The sequence below is a fragment of the Salmo salar genome, chromosome ssa18 (genome assembly GCF_905237065.1).
Source record: "Salmo salar chromosome ssa18, Ssal_v3.1, whole genome shotgun sequence".
Taxonomy (NCBI): domain Eukaryota; kingdom Metazoa; phylum Chordata; class Actinopteri; order Salmoniformes; family Salmonidae; genus Salmo; species Salmo salar.
This window is the reverse complement of record NC_059459.1, coordinates 28669488-28686125: the sequence shown is the minus strand read 5'-3', so window position 1 is coordinate 28686125 and position 16638 is coordinate 28669488. Positions and strand designations below refer to the sequence as shown.

General features: G+C 42.1%; 1 protein-coding gene across 2 annotated transcripts in view; it reads left to right on the top strand.

The window, feature by feature from the left end:
* The first annotated feature begins 13434 nt into the window (after positions 1-13434).
* The window catches only part of LOC106577213 (testican-2), a 73259-nt gene continuing 70055 nt past the window's right edge, over positions 13435-16638 (top strand). Inside the window, exon 1 of one of the 2 annotated variants that reach the window (XM_014155117.2) lies at positions 13435-13754. In XM_014155117.2, the coding sequence (XP_014010592.2) occupies positions 13569-13754 (186 nt within the window). In that variant the 5' untranslated portion in view covers positions 13435-13568. The remainder of the gene's footprint in view (positions 13755-16638) is intronic. The other variant, XM_014155118.2, reaches the window with a different exon arrangement.

Here is a 16638-nt window from a genome sequence, read left to right as displayed (position 1 = left end):
GGTAATCTTAGGTTTTATTACATACAGTCGGGAGGAACTATTGGATACAAGAGCAACGTCAACTCACCAACATTACGACCAGGAATACGACTTTCCCAAAGCGGATCCTCTGTTTGGCCTACCACCCAGGCAATGGATTGGATCCCAGCCGGCGACCCAAAACATCGATGCCGTAGAAGAAGGGGCAGACGGAACGGTCTTCTGGTCAGGCTCCATAGACGGGCACATCGTGCACCGCTCCCGAGCATACTACTCCCCAATGTCCAGTCTCTTGACAACAAGGTAAACGAAATCCGAGCAAGGGTAGCATTCCAGAGAGACATCTGAGACTGTAATGTTCTTTGTTTCACAGAAACATGGCTCACTCGAGACACGCTATCTGAGTCGGTACATCCACCTGGTTTCTTCACGCATCGCGCCGACAGAAACAAGCATCTCTCTGGTAAGAAGAAGGGCGGGGGTGTATGCCTTATGATTAACGAGACGTGGTGTGATCATAACAATATACAGGAACTCAAGTCCTTTTGTTCACCTGACTTAGAATTCCTCACTATCAAATGCCGACCGCATTATCTACCAAGAGAATTCTCTTCGATCATATACGGCCCTGAAAGAACTTCATTGGACTCTATGTAAACTGGAAACCACATATCCTGAGGCTGCATTTATTGTAGCGGGGGATTTTAACAAGGCTAATCTGAAAACAAGGCTCCCCAAATTCTATCAGCATATCAATTGTGCTACCAGGGGTAGCAAAACCCTGGATCATTGTTATTCTAACTTCCGCAACGCATATAAGGCCCTCCCCCGCCCTCCCTTCGGAAAAGCTGACCACGACTCCCTTTTTTTGCTCCCAGCCTATAGGCAGAAACTAAAACAGGAAGCTCCCGCCCTCAGGTCTGTTCAACACTGGTCCGACCAATCGGATTCCACGGTTCAAGATTGCTTCGATCACGTGGACTGGGATATGTTCCGCATTGCGTCGAACAACAACATTGATGAATACGCTGATTCGGTGTGCGAGTTCATTAACAAGTGCATCGGTGATGTTGTACCCACAGCGTCTATTAAAACATTCCCCTACCAGAAACTGTGGATTGATGGCAGCATTCGCGCAAAACTGAATGCGCGAACCACTGCTTTTAATCAGGGCAAGGTGACCGGAAACATGACCGAATACAAACAGTGTAGCTATTCCCTCCACAAGGCAATCAAACAAGCTAAGAGTCAGTATAGAGACAAAGTGGAGTCGCAATTCAACGGCTCAGACATGAGAGGTATGCAGCAGGGTCTACAGTCTATCACAGACTACAAAAGAAAAACCAGCCCCGTCGTGGATCACGATGCCTTGCTCCCAGACAGACTAAACAACTTTTTTGCTCGCTTTGAGGACAATACAGTGCCACTGACACGGCCCACTACCAAACCTGCGGGCTCTCCATCACTGTAGCCAACGTGAGTAAAACATTTAAACGTGTTAACCCTCGCAAGGCTGCAGGCCTAGACAGCATTGCTGGCCACGTCCTCAGAGCATGCGCAGACCAGCTGGCTGGTGTGTTTACAGACATATTCAATCAATCCTTATCCCAGTCTGCTGTCCCCACATGCTTCAAGAGGTCCACCATTGTTCCTGTTCCCAAGAAAGCTAAGGTAACTGAGCTAAATGACTACCGCCCTGTAGCACTCACTTCCGTCATCATGAAGTGCTTTGAGAGACTAGTCAAGGACCATATCACCTCCACCCTACCTGACACCCTAGACCCACTCCAATTTGCTTACCGCCCCAATAGGTCCACAGATGACGTAATCACACTGCACACTGCCCTAACCCATCTGGACAAGCGGAATACCTATGTAAGAATGCTGTTCATCGATTACAGCTCAGCATTCAACACCATAGTACCCTCCAAACTCGTCATTAAGCTCGAGACCCTGGGTCTCGACCCCGCTCTGTGCAACTGGGTCCTGGACTTCCTGACGGCCGCCCCCAGGTGGTGAGGGTAGGTAACAACATCTCCACCCCGCTGATCCTCAACACTGGGGCCCCACAAGGGTGCGTTCTCAGCCCTCTACTGTACTCCCTGTTCACCCATGACAGCGTGGCCATCCACGCCTCCAACTCAATCATCAAGTTTGCAGACGACACTACAGTGGTAGGCTTGATTACCAACAACGACGAGACGGCCTACAGGGAGGAGGTGAAGGCCCTCGAGAGTGTGGTGTCAGGAAAATAACCTCACATTCAATGTCAACAAAACAAAGGAGATGATCGTGGACTTCAGGAAACAGCAGAGGGAGCAGCCCCCTATCTACATTGACAGGACAGTAGTGGAGAAGGTGGAGAGTTTTAAGTTCCTCGGCGTACACATCACGGACAAACTGAAATGTTCCACCCACACAGACAGCATGGTGAAGAAGGCGCAGCAGCGCCTCTTCAACCTCAGGAGGCTGAAGAAATTCGGCTTGTCACCAAAAACACTCACAAACTTTTACAGATGCACAATCGATGGCATCCTGTCGGGCTGTATCACCGCCTGGTACGGCAGCTGCTCCGCCCATAACTGGAACGCTCTCCAGAGGGTAGTGAGGTCTGCACAACGTATCATCGGGTGCAAACTACCTGCCCTCCAGGACACTTACACCACCCGATGTCACAGGAAGGCCAAAAAGATCATCAAGGACAACAACCACCCGAGCCACTGCCTGTTCACCCCGTTATCATCCAGAAGGCGAGGTCAGTACAGGTGCATCAAAGCGGGGACCGAGAGACTGAAAAACAGCTTCTATCTCAAGGCCATCAGACTGTTAAACAGCCATCACTAACATTGAGTGGCTGCTGCCAACATACTGACTCAACTCCACCCACTTTAATTATGGTAAAATTGATGTATTCAATTTATCACTAGCCACTTTATATTATACGCTGCTCAAAAAAATAAAGGGAACACTAAAATAACACATCCTAGATCTGAATGAATGAAATAATCTTATTAAATACTTTTTTCTTTACATAGTTGAATGTGCTGACAACAAAATCACACAAAAATAATCAATGGAAATCCAATTTATCAACCCATGGAGGTCTGGATTTGGAGTCACACTCAAAATTAAAGTGGAAAACCACACTACAGGTTGATCCAACTTTGATGTAATGTCCTTAAAACAAGTCAAAATGAGGCTCAGTAGTGTGTGTGGCCTCCACGTGCCTGTATGACCTCCCTACAACGCCTGGGCATGCTCCTGATGAGGTGGCGGATGGTCTCCTGAGGGATCGCCTCCCAGACCTGGACTAAAGCATCCGCCAACTCCTGGACAGTCTGTGGTGCAACGTGGCGTTGATGGATGGAGCGAGACATGATGTCCCAGATGTGCTCAATTGGATTCAGGTCTGGGGAACGGGCGGGCCAGTCCATAGCATCAATGCCTTCCTCTTGCAGGAACTGCTGACACACTCCAGCCACATGAGGTCTAGCATTGTCTTGCATTAGGAGGAACCCAGGGCCAACCGCACCAGCTATGGTTCCTTGAGCAGCCAACCGCACCAGCATATGGTCTCACAAGGGGTCTGAGGATCTCATCTCGGTACCTAATGGCAGTCAGGCTACCGCTGGCGAGCACATGGAGGGCTGTGCAGCCCCCCAAAGAAATGCCACCCCACACCATTACTGACCCACCGCCAAACCAGTCATGCTGGAGGATGTTGCAGGCAGCAGAACGTTCTCCACGGCGTCTCCAGACTCTGTCACGTCTGTCACATGTGCTCAGTGTGAACCTGCTTTCATCTGTGAAGAGCACAGGGCGCCAGTGGCGAATTTGCCAATCTTGGTGTTCTCTGGCAAATGCCAAACGTCCTGCACGGTGTTGGGCTGTAAGCACAACCCCCACCTGTGGACGTCGGGCTCTCATACCACCCTCATGGAATCTGTTTCTGACCATTTGAGCAGACAAATGCACATTTGTGGCCTGCTGGAGGTCATTTTGCAGGGCTCTGGCAGTGCTCCTCCTGCTCCTCCTTGCACAAAGGCGGAGGTAGCGGTCCTGCTGCTGGGTTGTTGCCCTCCTACGGCCTCCTCCACGTCTCCTGATGTACTGGCCTGTCTCCTGGTAGCGCCTCCATGCTCTGGACACTACGCTGACAGACACAGCAAACCTTCTTGCCACAGCTTGCATTGATGTGCCATCCTGGATGAGCTGCACTACCTGAGCCACTTGTGTGGGTTGTAGACTCCGTCTCATGCTACCACTAGAGTGAAAGCACCGCCAGCATTCAAAAGTGACCAAAACATCAGCCAGGAAGCATAGGAACTGAGAAGTGGTCTGTGGTCTCCACCTGCAGAACCACTCCTTTATCGGGGGTGTCTTGCTTATTGCCTATAATTTCCACCTGTTGTCTATTCCATTTGCACAACAGCATGTGAAATGTATTGTCAATCAGTGTTGCTTCCTAAGTGGACAGTTTGATTTCACAGAAGTGTGATTGACTTGGAGTTACATTGTGTTGTTTAAGTGTTCCCTTTATTTTTTTGAGCAGTATATAATGTTTACTTACCCAACATTACTCATCTCTTATGTATATACTGTACGCTATACCATCTACTGCATCTTGCCATCTGATGTAATTAAATGTATCACTAGCCACTTTAAACAATGCCACTTTATATAATGTTCTCATACCCTACATTGCTCATCTCATATGTATATACTGTACGCTATACCATCTACTGCATCTTGCCATCTTGATGTAATGTATCACTAGCCACTTTAAACAATGTTACTTCATATAATGTTTTCATACCCTGCATTGCTCATCTTATATCTATATACTGTACTCTATACCATCTACTGCACCTTGCCTATGCCGTTCGGACATCACTCATTTATATATTTTTATGTACATATTAGTATTCATTCCTTTACACTTGTGTGTATAAGGTAGTTGTTGTGAAATTATTAGGTTATATTACTTGTTAGATATTACTGCATAGTCGGAACTAAAAGCACAAGCATTTCGCTACACTTGCATTAACACCTGCTAAGCATGTGTATGTGACAAATAAATTTGATTTGATTTTCACTTTTCACACTAAAGTACGTTCATCTCTAGGAGACAGAACTCGTCTCCTTTCTGAGCGGTATGATGGCTGCGTGTTCCCATGGTGTTTATACTTGCGTACTATTGTTTATACAGATGAACATGGTACCTTCAGGCGATTGGAAATTGCTCCCAAGGATGAACCAGACTTGTGGAGGTCAACAATTCTTTTTCTGAGGTCTTGGCTGATTTCTTTTGATTTTCCCATGATGTCAAGCAAAAAGTCACTGAGTTTGAAGGTAGGCCTTGAAATACATCCACAGGTTCACCTCCAATTGACTCAAATGATGTCAATTAGCCTCTCAGAAGCTTCTAAAGCCATGACATCATTTTCTGGAATTTTTCAAGCTGTTTAAAGGCACAGTCAACTTAGTGAATGTAAACTTCTGACCCACTGGAATTGTGATACAGTGAATTATAATTGAAATAATCTGTCTGTAAACAATTATTGGAAAAATTACTTGTGTCACGCTCAAAGTAGATGTCCTAACCGACTTGCTAAAACTCTAGTTTGTTCACAAAAAATTGGTGGAGTGGTTGAAAAACGAGTTTTAATGACTCCAACCTAAGTGTATGTAAACTTCCAACTACTACTGTATATATATACAGAGTAGCAGTCAAAAGTTTGAACTCACCTACTAATTCCAGGTTTTTATTTATTTATACTATTTCTACAATGTAGAATAATAGCAAATACATCAAAACTATAAAATAACACATATGGAATCATGTAGTAAACAAAAAACTGTTAAAGAAATCAAAATATATTTTATATTTGAGATTCTTCAAAGTAGCCACCCTTTGCCTTGATGACAGCTTTGCACACTCTTGGCATTCTCTCAACCAGCTTCAGGTAGTCACCTGGAATGCATTTCAATTAACAGGTGTGCCTTCTTAAAAGTTAATTTGTGGAATTCCATTCCTTCTTAATGCGTTTGAGTCAGTCAGTTGTGTTGTGACAAGGTAGGGGTGGTATACAGAATATTTGGTAAAAGACCAAGTCCATATTATGGCAAGAACAGCTCAAATAAGCAAAGAGAAACGACAGTCCATCATTACTTTAAGACATGAAGGTCAGTCAATACGGGAAATTTCAAGTGCAGTCGCAAAACCCATCAAGCGCTATGATGAAATTGGCTCTCATGAGGATCGCCACAGGAAAGAAAGACCCAGAGTTACCTCTGCTGCAGAGGATAAGTTCATTAGAGTTACCAGCCTCAGAAATTGCAGCCCAAATAAATTCTTCACAGAGTTCAAGTAACAGACACATCTCAACATTTCAGAGGAGACTGTGTGAATCAGGCCTTCATGTTCGAATTGCTGCAAAGAAACCACTACTAAAGGACACCAATAAGAAGAAGAGACTTGCTTGGGCCAAGAAACATGAGCAATGGACATTACACTGGTGGAAATCTGTCCTTTGGTCTGATGAGTCCAAATGTGAGATTGGTTCCAACCGCTGTGTCTTTGTGAGACGCAGAGTAGGGGAACGGATGATCTCCGTATGTATATTTACCACCGTAAAACATGGAGGAGGAGGTGTGATGGTGTGGGGGTGCTTTGCTTGTGACACTGTATGTGATTTATTTTGAATTCAAGGCACACTTAACCAGCTTGGCTACCACAGCATTCTGCAGAAATACGCCATCCCATCTGGTTTGCGCTTAGTGGGACTGTCATTTGTTTTTCAACAGGACAATGACCCAACATACATCCAGGCTCTGTAAGGGCTATTTGACCAAGAAGGAGAGAGATGGAGTGCTGCATCAGATGGCCTGGCCTCCACAATCACCCGACCTCAACCCACATTTTTTTATTTAACCTTTATTTAACTAGGCAAGTCAGTGAAGAAGAAATTCTTATTTACAGTGATGGCATACCCGGATGACGCTTGAGATGGTTTGGGATGAGTTGGACCGGCAGAGTGAAGGAAATGCAGCCAACAAGTGCTCAGCATATGTGAGAACTCCTTCAAGGCTGTTGGAAAAGCATTCCAGGTGAAGCTGGTTGAGAGAATGCCAAGAGTGTGCAAAGCTTACATGAAGGCCAAGGGTGGCTACTTGGAAGAATCTCAAATATAAAATATATTTTGATTTGTTGAACACTTTTTTGGTTACTACATGATTCCGTATGTGTTATTTCATAGTTTTGATGTCTTCACTATTATTCTATAATAAAGAAAATTGTAAAATTAAAGAAAAACCCTTGTGTGTCCAAACTTTTGACTGGTACTGTATATATATATATTTAAAATATATTTATATTTATATTCTAACGAAATGTATTAAGTAATGAAGAATGCATTCAAATATAACTTACAGCACTAGACTAAACTTCACTTGCGTCATCCTGGTATCGAGAGATAAACATGGTACTGCTTTCTTTCACTGATCGCACATAAAAGAAGGTAGTTCTATCATGAGAGTGCTTGGTTTGTTATCCAACTGATCTTGTGTACTTTCTGTCATCCTGTGAATCCCAAATTTCCTGTACTGAATGAAATATTACCACTACCTTTTTAAAACCATGTATATCTTTATTTTCTCAAAGACAATTCAATACAATCACAATCACTTTTTTGTCTTTTAGTAATTTTAAGCATCTATTAACACAGAGTTAACACCTAACAATCATGTTGTGCATTTTAAAAACACTTTTAACGAGGGCTAGGCCCTGTTACTACCTCATATCCCAGCGATAATGCCTTTGTTTTAGATACAACAATCATGAAACATCTAACACAATATATTAATTGGACTTTGTGAAAATCGTTTTTTTGGACCTCACTTGCTTTTCACTTTTTCCTTGTGGTTTCTTCCTTCACAGACTCCATTAAGTGAAAAAGCTAGGTGTTCCATGAGAGAGGGAGGAGGAGGAAGAGGAGAGGGGAGGACCCCCTACTGTGCTGTTACCTATGTAGCGAGCCCTGCTAGCAGCATGACATCAAGGCCAAAGACAAGAAAGAAAAAGATGAGGATCAAAATTTCTAAGTAGCTAACCTTACCTTGACTTCTCTCTCCCTTCGAACAGCACAAGCTGTTTCATGATGCCATCTCTCTCTTTAGCACCACCTATATATTATTTAAGAAATAGTATGTGTCTGAAATACCACCGTATTCCCTTTATAGTGCACTACTTTTGGAGCAGTGGAGGCTGCTGAGGGGGAGGATGGCTCATAATAATGGCTGGAACGGAGCGAATAGAATGGCATCAAACACATGGTTTCCATGTATTTGATACGATCCCACCTATTCCGCTCCAGCCATTACCACGAGACCGTCCTCCCCAATGAATGTTATACGAGCTTATTCATCAGATGGATCCCATACCTTTACATTACTTTTAATGCTATTTTAGACCAGGACGTGAAGTCATAGGTAGCAAGCCACTTAATAATTGTTTGTATTTTTTTTATTTTGCCATCATATGGCAACCAATTTGTCTTCTTAATTGTTGGTCGACTTTGTTTATTCTGCTTTTCGCTGGACGGGCTTCCAATAATGAAATGATGTCATAACACCTCATCCGTGTGATGCAGAAGTGTAACGGCCGTCGTCAGAATGAGACCAAGGTGCAGCGGAGGATGTGTTCATCTTAAATGATTTTAATGACCGAATGAACACTAGCAAAAGAAAACACGAAAATGACAGCCAAACTGTTCTGTCAGGAATAACAAAATACTAGACAGAAAACATTCACCCACCAACCCCAAAGGAAAAACAGGCTGCCTATGTATGACTCCCAGTAAGCAACAACGATCTACACCTGTTCCTGATTGAGAGCCATACACAGCCGAAACAAAGAAAACTACCAACATAGAAAAAGAAACCTACAACGCCCACCCATGTCACACCCTGGCCAAACCAAAAATACAGAAAAAAAAGCCCTCTCTATGGCCAGGGCGTTACAAGAAGCTATATAATTAGAGATCACATTCTTATCCTTGGGGGAGCAATGAACCTACATCCTACACTGACTCCATTAGTGGCCCATAGCTACCATTTCTGTACCGATAATAGCGAACCACAACTCATATTCTCATAGCAGGCATATGGTAGCTCTTGTTCGTCATGAAGTACATCCAGGACATTGGATCTTCGGATCTAACATTTCTCCTCCCTGAAATCGAGCAGCATTCCAGTTTCTCTCCCTTCCATTGAGAAAGAATGAGACCTGAGGTAACTGGAATGATACGGATTGTCATCATGATTGCTGCCATTGAGAGCCAATATTTATTCCCAGCTGCTGTAAGGAGGGTAAACCTGATCTCACATCTCCTCACCCTGGAGGCAGGCATTCCACCGCCACCATCAGTTTCTCTATCTCTTCTTGAGAAACAATGGGACCCGAGGAAACCCAGAGTAAAATGTACATTTGAAAAGTTTTTCCCTCATGTGAAAAAGAAAATTCCCACATATGGAACTTTTTCCCCAAACATTTATTTTTCACAACTTCCGTCTAGTCTCCTATCCAGGGATCGACCAGGATCAACCCTGTTTAGCTTTAGAGGCAAATCAGTAGTGGGATGCAGGGTGCTATGTTGCTGGAATTAATGAGGCAAAACTTGCTGGAAAGAAGGAAGTGAAAGCAAAGGTCAGGGTAACATAACGAATGCTCAGTGGCAACTTTAGAATGTAAATCTTGGTGGAGCAAAAATAAAAATAAATGTTTATGCATGCCAACAAAACCACAATACAACACAACACTAAACAATACCTTCATTGCACTATAACGGTGACAAATGGTGCCCACAAACTGTTAGGGCCTACATAACAGCAGAGTCCCATCAGCAGTCCCAACACCTTCCCATTGCTATGGCTATCAGCGGCGCCTTGTCTGGCAGCAAAACAGTTAATTCAGCCTCATTTACTGGCTTTTATCTGAGGACAGCGCCCTGCACACAAAAGCATTACATACATTTCCAACCAAGCAGAGGCGTCACGAAAGTCAGAAATAGCGATAAAATAAATCACTTACCTTTGAAGATCTTCATCTGGTTGCAATCACAAGGGTCCCAGCTACATAATAAATGGTCCTTTTGTTCGATAAAGTCCTTCTTTATATCCCAAAAAAGTCAGTTTAGTTGGCGCGCTTGACTCAGTAATCCACCGGTTTCCCTCGTTCAAAATGCATACAAATGAATCCTGTAAGTTACCAATAAACTTCTTCCAAACAAGTCAAACAACGTTTATAATCAATCCTCAGCCACCCTAATATGTAAATAAACTATACAATTTAAGACAGAGAATAGTATTGTCATTACCGGAGATAAATAACGAAGTACGCGCCCTCAATGGAATGCGCTACAAACACTACAGCCAAAATGGGAGCCACTTACAAAAACGACAAATTCTAGCTCATTTTTCAAAAAACAAGCCTGAAACTCTTTCCAAAGACTGTTGATATCTACTGGAAGCTCTAGGAACTGCAATCTGGGAGGTATTCCTTTTATATTCCCATTGACAGCCATAGTAATCAGGGGTGAGCTGAAGAAAAAAAAATCTGGATGGATTGTCCTCGGGTTTTTGCCTGCCATATCAGTTCTGTTATACTCACAGACATTACTTTAACAGTTTTGGAAACTTTAGAGTGTTTCTATCCAATACTACAAATTATATGCATATCCTGATGAGTATAAAAGCAGAGTTTTCTTACATGTGAAACTGCAAATATGATTTTTACTTTCACATGTGGAATTGGAAGTTAAACAATCAAATGTGCTGTTTCATATGTGAAAAACCTTTACATGTGAAAATCTCACTTTCCCATATGGAATTGCAAGTTTACATGTGAAAAACAATCGTGTAAAAAATCTAATTTTAAGTTTCTTATGTGAAAATGCAATTCCACATGTGAAAGTTTTTTACATAAGAAACTGCAAATTAGATTTTTACACAAGATTGTTTTACACATGTCAAACTGCAATTCACACTAGGTGAAAACATGTTATTCTCTTCACATGTGAAAAGATGGTGTTAACGTGTGACCTGAAATTATATACATGTGAAAATACCGTTTCACATGTGAAATGTAAGCTCAACATGTGAGAACAGCTATTTCACATGTGAAAATTTAAATTTGACATGTGTTTTTTTTTGTAAGGGCTCTGCCTGTCACATCCAATCAGTCCAGAGGCTGAGGCTCATGTGTCATATTCATGCACAATTTCCCATGCAGTGACATTGCAGTCTTTCCCCCCACTTCTGCTCCTTGAGTGCAGGGGTAATAGCAAACTAGGCCCATTATCCAAATGTGTGTTGGGTACAAGGACCATGCAATGGGGTGGCTGGTGGATGAAATTTAGAGAATCCTTAAATTCTATGGTTATATAGTTGCTGGGTAAGTGCATTAGATGCTTTCTTAAAACGTAGACTTACTGCTGTAGCCCCAGATCCAGAAATGCCTTTTCTGGGTCAGTTGTATTGTGGTCTGGACAGAATTTCCACTGTGTCAACGTTACACCTAGGGTTGCAAAATTCTTGGAACTTTCAATAAATTCCCTGGTTTTCCCGAAATATCAGTTGGAGGATTTCTGGAATAAGCAGGAAACCCGAAGCCCTCCAACCAGGATTTCTGAAAATCCAGGGAATTTATTGAAAGTTACCAGAATTTTGCAACCCTAGTTACACCTCACCAAGTTAGTCTTGTTGGTCTAGCATCCTTAACACTTGTGTAGGCAACCTTAACACCAGTAGATGCATCATTATCATACTGTATAGTTGAGGTACTGTTGCTATGGTCGTCTGCAGTATAGTGTTGATATCACTTCGTACATAAGCACGGGTCGTGATGAATGCGAGACATGCACAGTCTTCACAATAAAGACGTGTGATAGATGTACTAGTCAGTCCCATTTCCCATCTGAATTCAATTTAGCTCTGTGTATTCATGTGTGCGTTTTCAATCCAAAAAATAAATTCTACCCCCTCGCTCTCCTTTGCTGGCACACTGATTGCTTTCTGTGGAGAGGTCAGATTATCGCCTTCACATACTGGCTTTAGAGAAAGGAGCGCAAAATGTTTATTTTCAGCTGAGGAATAGTAAAGATGGGATCAGTTAATACAGTATTTCAATTACAGAGTGTCTAAAGCAGAATTCCCCTTGGGGCTGGCTTATCGCACCTAGGACAGCAATAGGCAGGTAGGAAAGTGATAGAGGAATTTATTTAGGCAGAACTGTAATAGGTAGGAGAGTGATATTAAGTGATAGGCGATTCCCAGCAGTGCATTATTGCCACACTCGTCCCACTGTGTACACACTGGTTGAATCAACGGTTTCCACGTAATTTCAATGAAATAACGTTGAACCAACATGGAATAGACATTGAATTGACGTCTGTGCCCAGTGGGATGGTCTTTGTTACATCGAGAGTGTGGGACTATAAGGTTCTATTTGTTAAAATATGATTCTGAGATAATTGGCTCTGAGAAAACCCACATTAATGCAAATTATGTTTTTTCCTGCCAAGAAGTTTCCTTTCGTTTGAAACAAAATTTGAAAGAATCCAATGGGGGTGAATAGCCCACTTATGATGTCCACTGTAGATATGAATTTACCTTTGATGTGTAATGGCACGGGCAGGTGCTACACATTTCATAACACATGACAGTGGATGCGTTTCAGTGGTAAAGCTAAAGCAATTGACTGTAGATGAAAGTCAAGGAGTGAAGTTGGGGGAGGTGCATATGCCACAGCCTAAAGTCGGACACTTATGTGGTTTTCCAACAGCAAGGCTCAGATCAACATGACAGTGTTTCCATTGTTTATAATGTCAAAATAAACATGTCTCCAACCCCCATATCACACACTCACAAACTGAAATCATATCCCACTGGGCACACACTGGTTGAATCAACGCTGTTTCTACATCATTTCAATTAAATTACTTTGAACCAATGTGGAATAGACATTGAATTGACGTTTGTGCCCAGTGGGATGTGTGTACATTATATAATCAATTAGTGAGATTAACCTTAAATATCACATTCATTTGTATCAACTGTATGAATAGCAACAAAGTTGGTTCCTGATTCAGTCTTCAGTCATCTCTTTGTGACATTTGTTTAGGTCAAACAAACAAAACCCTAATGACATGTTGACAATAGAGCCTTCCACAATGCAGGGGATGGCTGTGATGACGTTGGTGAAGAGCAACTGCAGAAACTGGTAGTCAACTGCAGTCAAAACTTCATGACCTTTGATTACACGATTTGTGTTAAATTCATGCAGTGGACATGTAGGCGCAAGTCGGACAATGCAACACACCTTGAAATGCGGTGACCAGACTTGACAAAAGTGATCGGCTCGAACGCGCCCAGTGGCACCCCAGTCTCTCTCTCTCTCTCTCTCTCTATCTATTTTTTTTTACAATTTTCTTCCAGCAGCAGGAAGGCGCAATCAGGTCGCATCCTACTGTTCTTCTCTCCTCGTGAAGAGAAGCTAGAACGAAGTGCCGCGCGCGTTTTCTAACCGCACCATGATGATGACGGAATTGGGGTGCCTTTTCGTCCCGTTGATGATGCTGGTGGGGTTCACCTTGCAAGCGGAAATTAACAACGGGAAACAGGAGGAGAAAACGGCGAATTTCATGGAAGACGAGCATTGGCTGTCCACCATTTCACAGTACAGCCGCAAGATCAAGCATTGGAATCGCTTCAGAGACGTAAGTCGCTGTTTTGGTTGATTGAGAGATCTGCCGTAATGCGGTAAGCTATATTGATAGGGAAACAGAAGCCAGCGGCACGATTCCGCTTGGCAAACGGTCCTAATAACTGTGATGCGTTTGCTAGGCTACTCCGATTTTATTTGGCAGATAATTAATATCAAGGGTTTGGTGTCATTGCTTAAGATACACATCTGAAGCGTTTGTGTAGCCAGATGTTATGGTGTTTTTTTTATTGTAAACATTATCTTGTGTAAAAAAAAAAAAAAATGTTTGGCATAATCATTCAGATGTAGCCTAAGATGTTGACCTCAGATATGCCCTAGAGGAGTGTAGCCTAGGGTACAGCCTCATTGTGGTCATGGTGCACTGATCTATTGCATTTTCTGGAGAATGTAGGGTTGCCTATGCAGTCATATCATTATTATACATAATTTGTAAACACTCAAAGGACCTCTGCAAGGTAACCTACATTTAATTGTGTAACTGACAAAATAAAGGAAACACCAACATAGTGTCTTAATAGGGCGTTGGGCCACCACGAGGCCCCAGAACTGCTTCAATGCGCCATGGCATAGATTCTACAAGTGTCTGGAAATCTATTGGAGGGATGCAACACTATTCTTCCACAATAAATTCTATAATTTGGTGTTTTGTTGATGGTGGTGGAGAGAACGCTGTCTCAGGGACCGGTCCAGCATTTCCCATAAGTGTTCAGTTGGGCTGAGATCTGGTGACTGAGACAAACACACACCCTTTAAACCCCATATGCTTCTTTGAGACCAGTCTTTCAAAGTCATTTAGATCTCTTCCTCAAGCCATGGTAGCCAAAATAATGGGCAACTGGGCATGATGGGATGTTAATTGCTTAATTAACTCAGGAACTACACCTGATTGGAAGCACCTGCTTTCAATATACTTGGTTTCCCTAATTTACTCAAGTGTTTCCTTTATTTTGGCAGTTACATGTGCATTCATGCAATGTATAATGTGTGATTTACACTACTACATAGGTACCTGCCATCTTCACACCAATACAAGATTGAAAGCGTGTTTTGAAAGCATCATATCAGGATATTTTCTACCACCTAGACTCACTGTCCATAGGCCTACCTATTGATACTTTACCATTCTTTGGCATATTATTGGCAGTAGTAATTATGCACATTGCAAATTTGCAATGATTTAGAATGACATTTGTTCCCCTTTAAAAATCCGTCCCCACATTCACCCCTTATGCATTCTGGCCTGCTGTCCTACTGCTAATGACTCAGCCTAGTGTTTGCAAATGATCTGTTACAAACAGAATAGGCACAATGCAACAATGCAATTATAATACAAGTTCTGATAATTGATTGCTGAGGTAATGCAGTTAGCTTTAAAATTAATCCGGCTGTAGCGATTGATTTTAGCCTAAAGGGCATGTAAATATTGTTTTGTTTACGAATATTGTGTGTGTGTGTGTGTGTGTGTGTGTGTGAAATCCTACATCCAGTAGTGATTACCAAAGATCACAGCAGGGCATTTGCACGGTAATGGAATTTCGTTGAGACTCAGATTTCTCACTTAAAATGTAACAAAAAACATTGATTTCAAAGTTATAACAAACCATACAACGCTATGCACAAGGAACACTTTAAACAATGTACACAGAAAATGTTAGAAAACACATTTTACTGGAAGAACTGTGCAGATGCAAAGTTTGGTAACAGAATTTCTGTCAAAACTCCCTCAGTTTTTTATATGACCACGTTTTCCAAAAAACTCAGTTAAATATATGCTCAGAATTAAGATTCAAAGATGTCTGCAGAAAGAATGGGGTGTCAGCTATGACATGACACCTTGAGTTTGAAAAAATCTCTTTTGATATTGAACTACAGTAAGTGAAGTGGATTTACACCCGGTAACAGAATTTCTTCATGGTTCCCTGATCTGTACTACACAGAAATGCACAATTATGGATATGAGTGTCATTCTCTTCATGGTGATGAATCCTGAATAGGTACACAAAGGTAGAATTATGCAATATCCTCATTATTTTAATGAGCTCCACCAGCAAACCAGACCAAATGTGGTTGGTCCGAACCGGACCAAATCTGAACCAATCATAGACATCTATGTTTCACAAGTTTGGACATCACAGTACAGCCCAGTAGAGTACAATACAGCACAGAACAGTAGAGTATAGTTCAGTACAGTACATTTTAGTGTACTCAAGTCTAGTGTGTGCTGAACTATAATCTACTCTATTCTACTGTACTGAACTATAATCTACTCTATTCTACTGTACTGAACTCTAATCTACTCTGTGTAGCGAAATGCTTGTGCTTCTAGATTTGACAGTGCAGTAATATCTAACAAATTACACAACATATACCCAATACACACAAATCTAAGTAGGAATGAATATATACATATGGACGAGTGATGTCGAGATCTATGATTGGTTCAGATTTGGTCCGGACCGGACCAAATCTGAAACAATCATGGACGTCTATGTTTGGGCCAAATGAAGGCCGGTCCAGACGTTTGTAGACGTTGAAATCAAGGCTAGACCAAAAAAATGATGAATCTGTGAGTGATGAAATCAAAGTTTCAAGTGTATTTAGTTGTATGTACAGGATACACATGGTATGCACTGTCCAATGAAATGCTTACTTGCAGCTTCCTTCTGGACAATGCAACAACAATAAGAAATAATAAAAGATAAGAATACGAACATAAAGTCAATGACAGTAGAATAGAATAAACATTTTACCATAAGTATAATACAGGAAGGCAAAATTTATAGTGAAATATTTACACGTGTTTTGGGGAAGGGGGTTTGGGGGGCAATTGTTTCAATCATAATAAAAGTCTGGTAGCAGCAGTTGTGTGTGTGTGT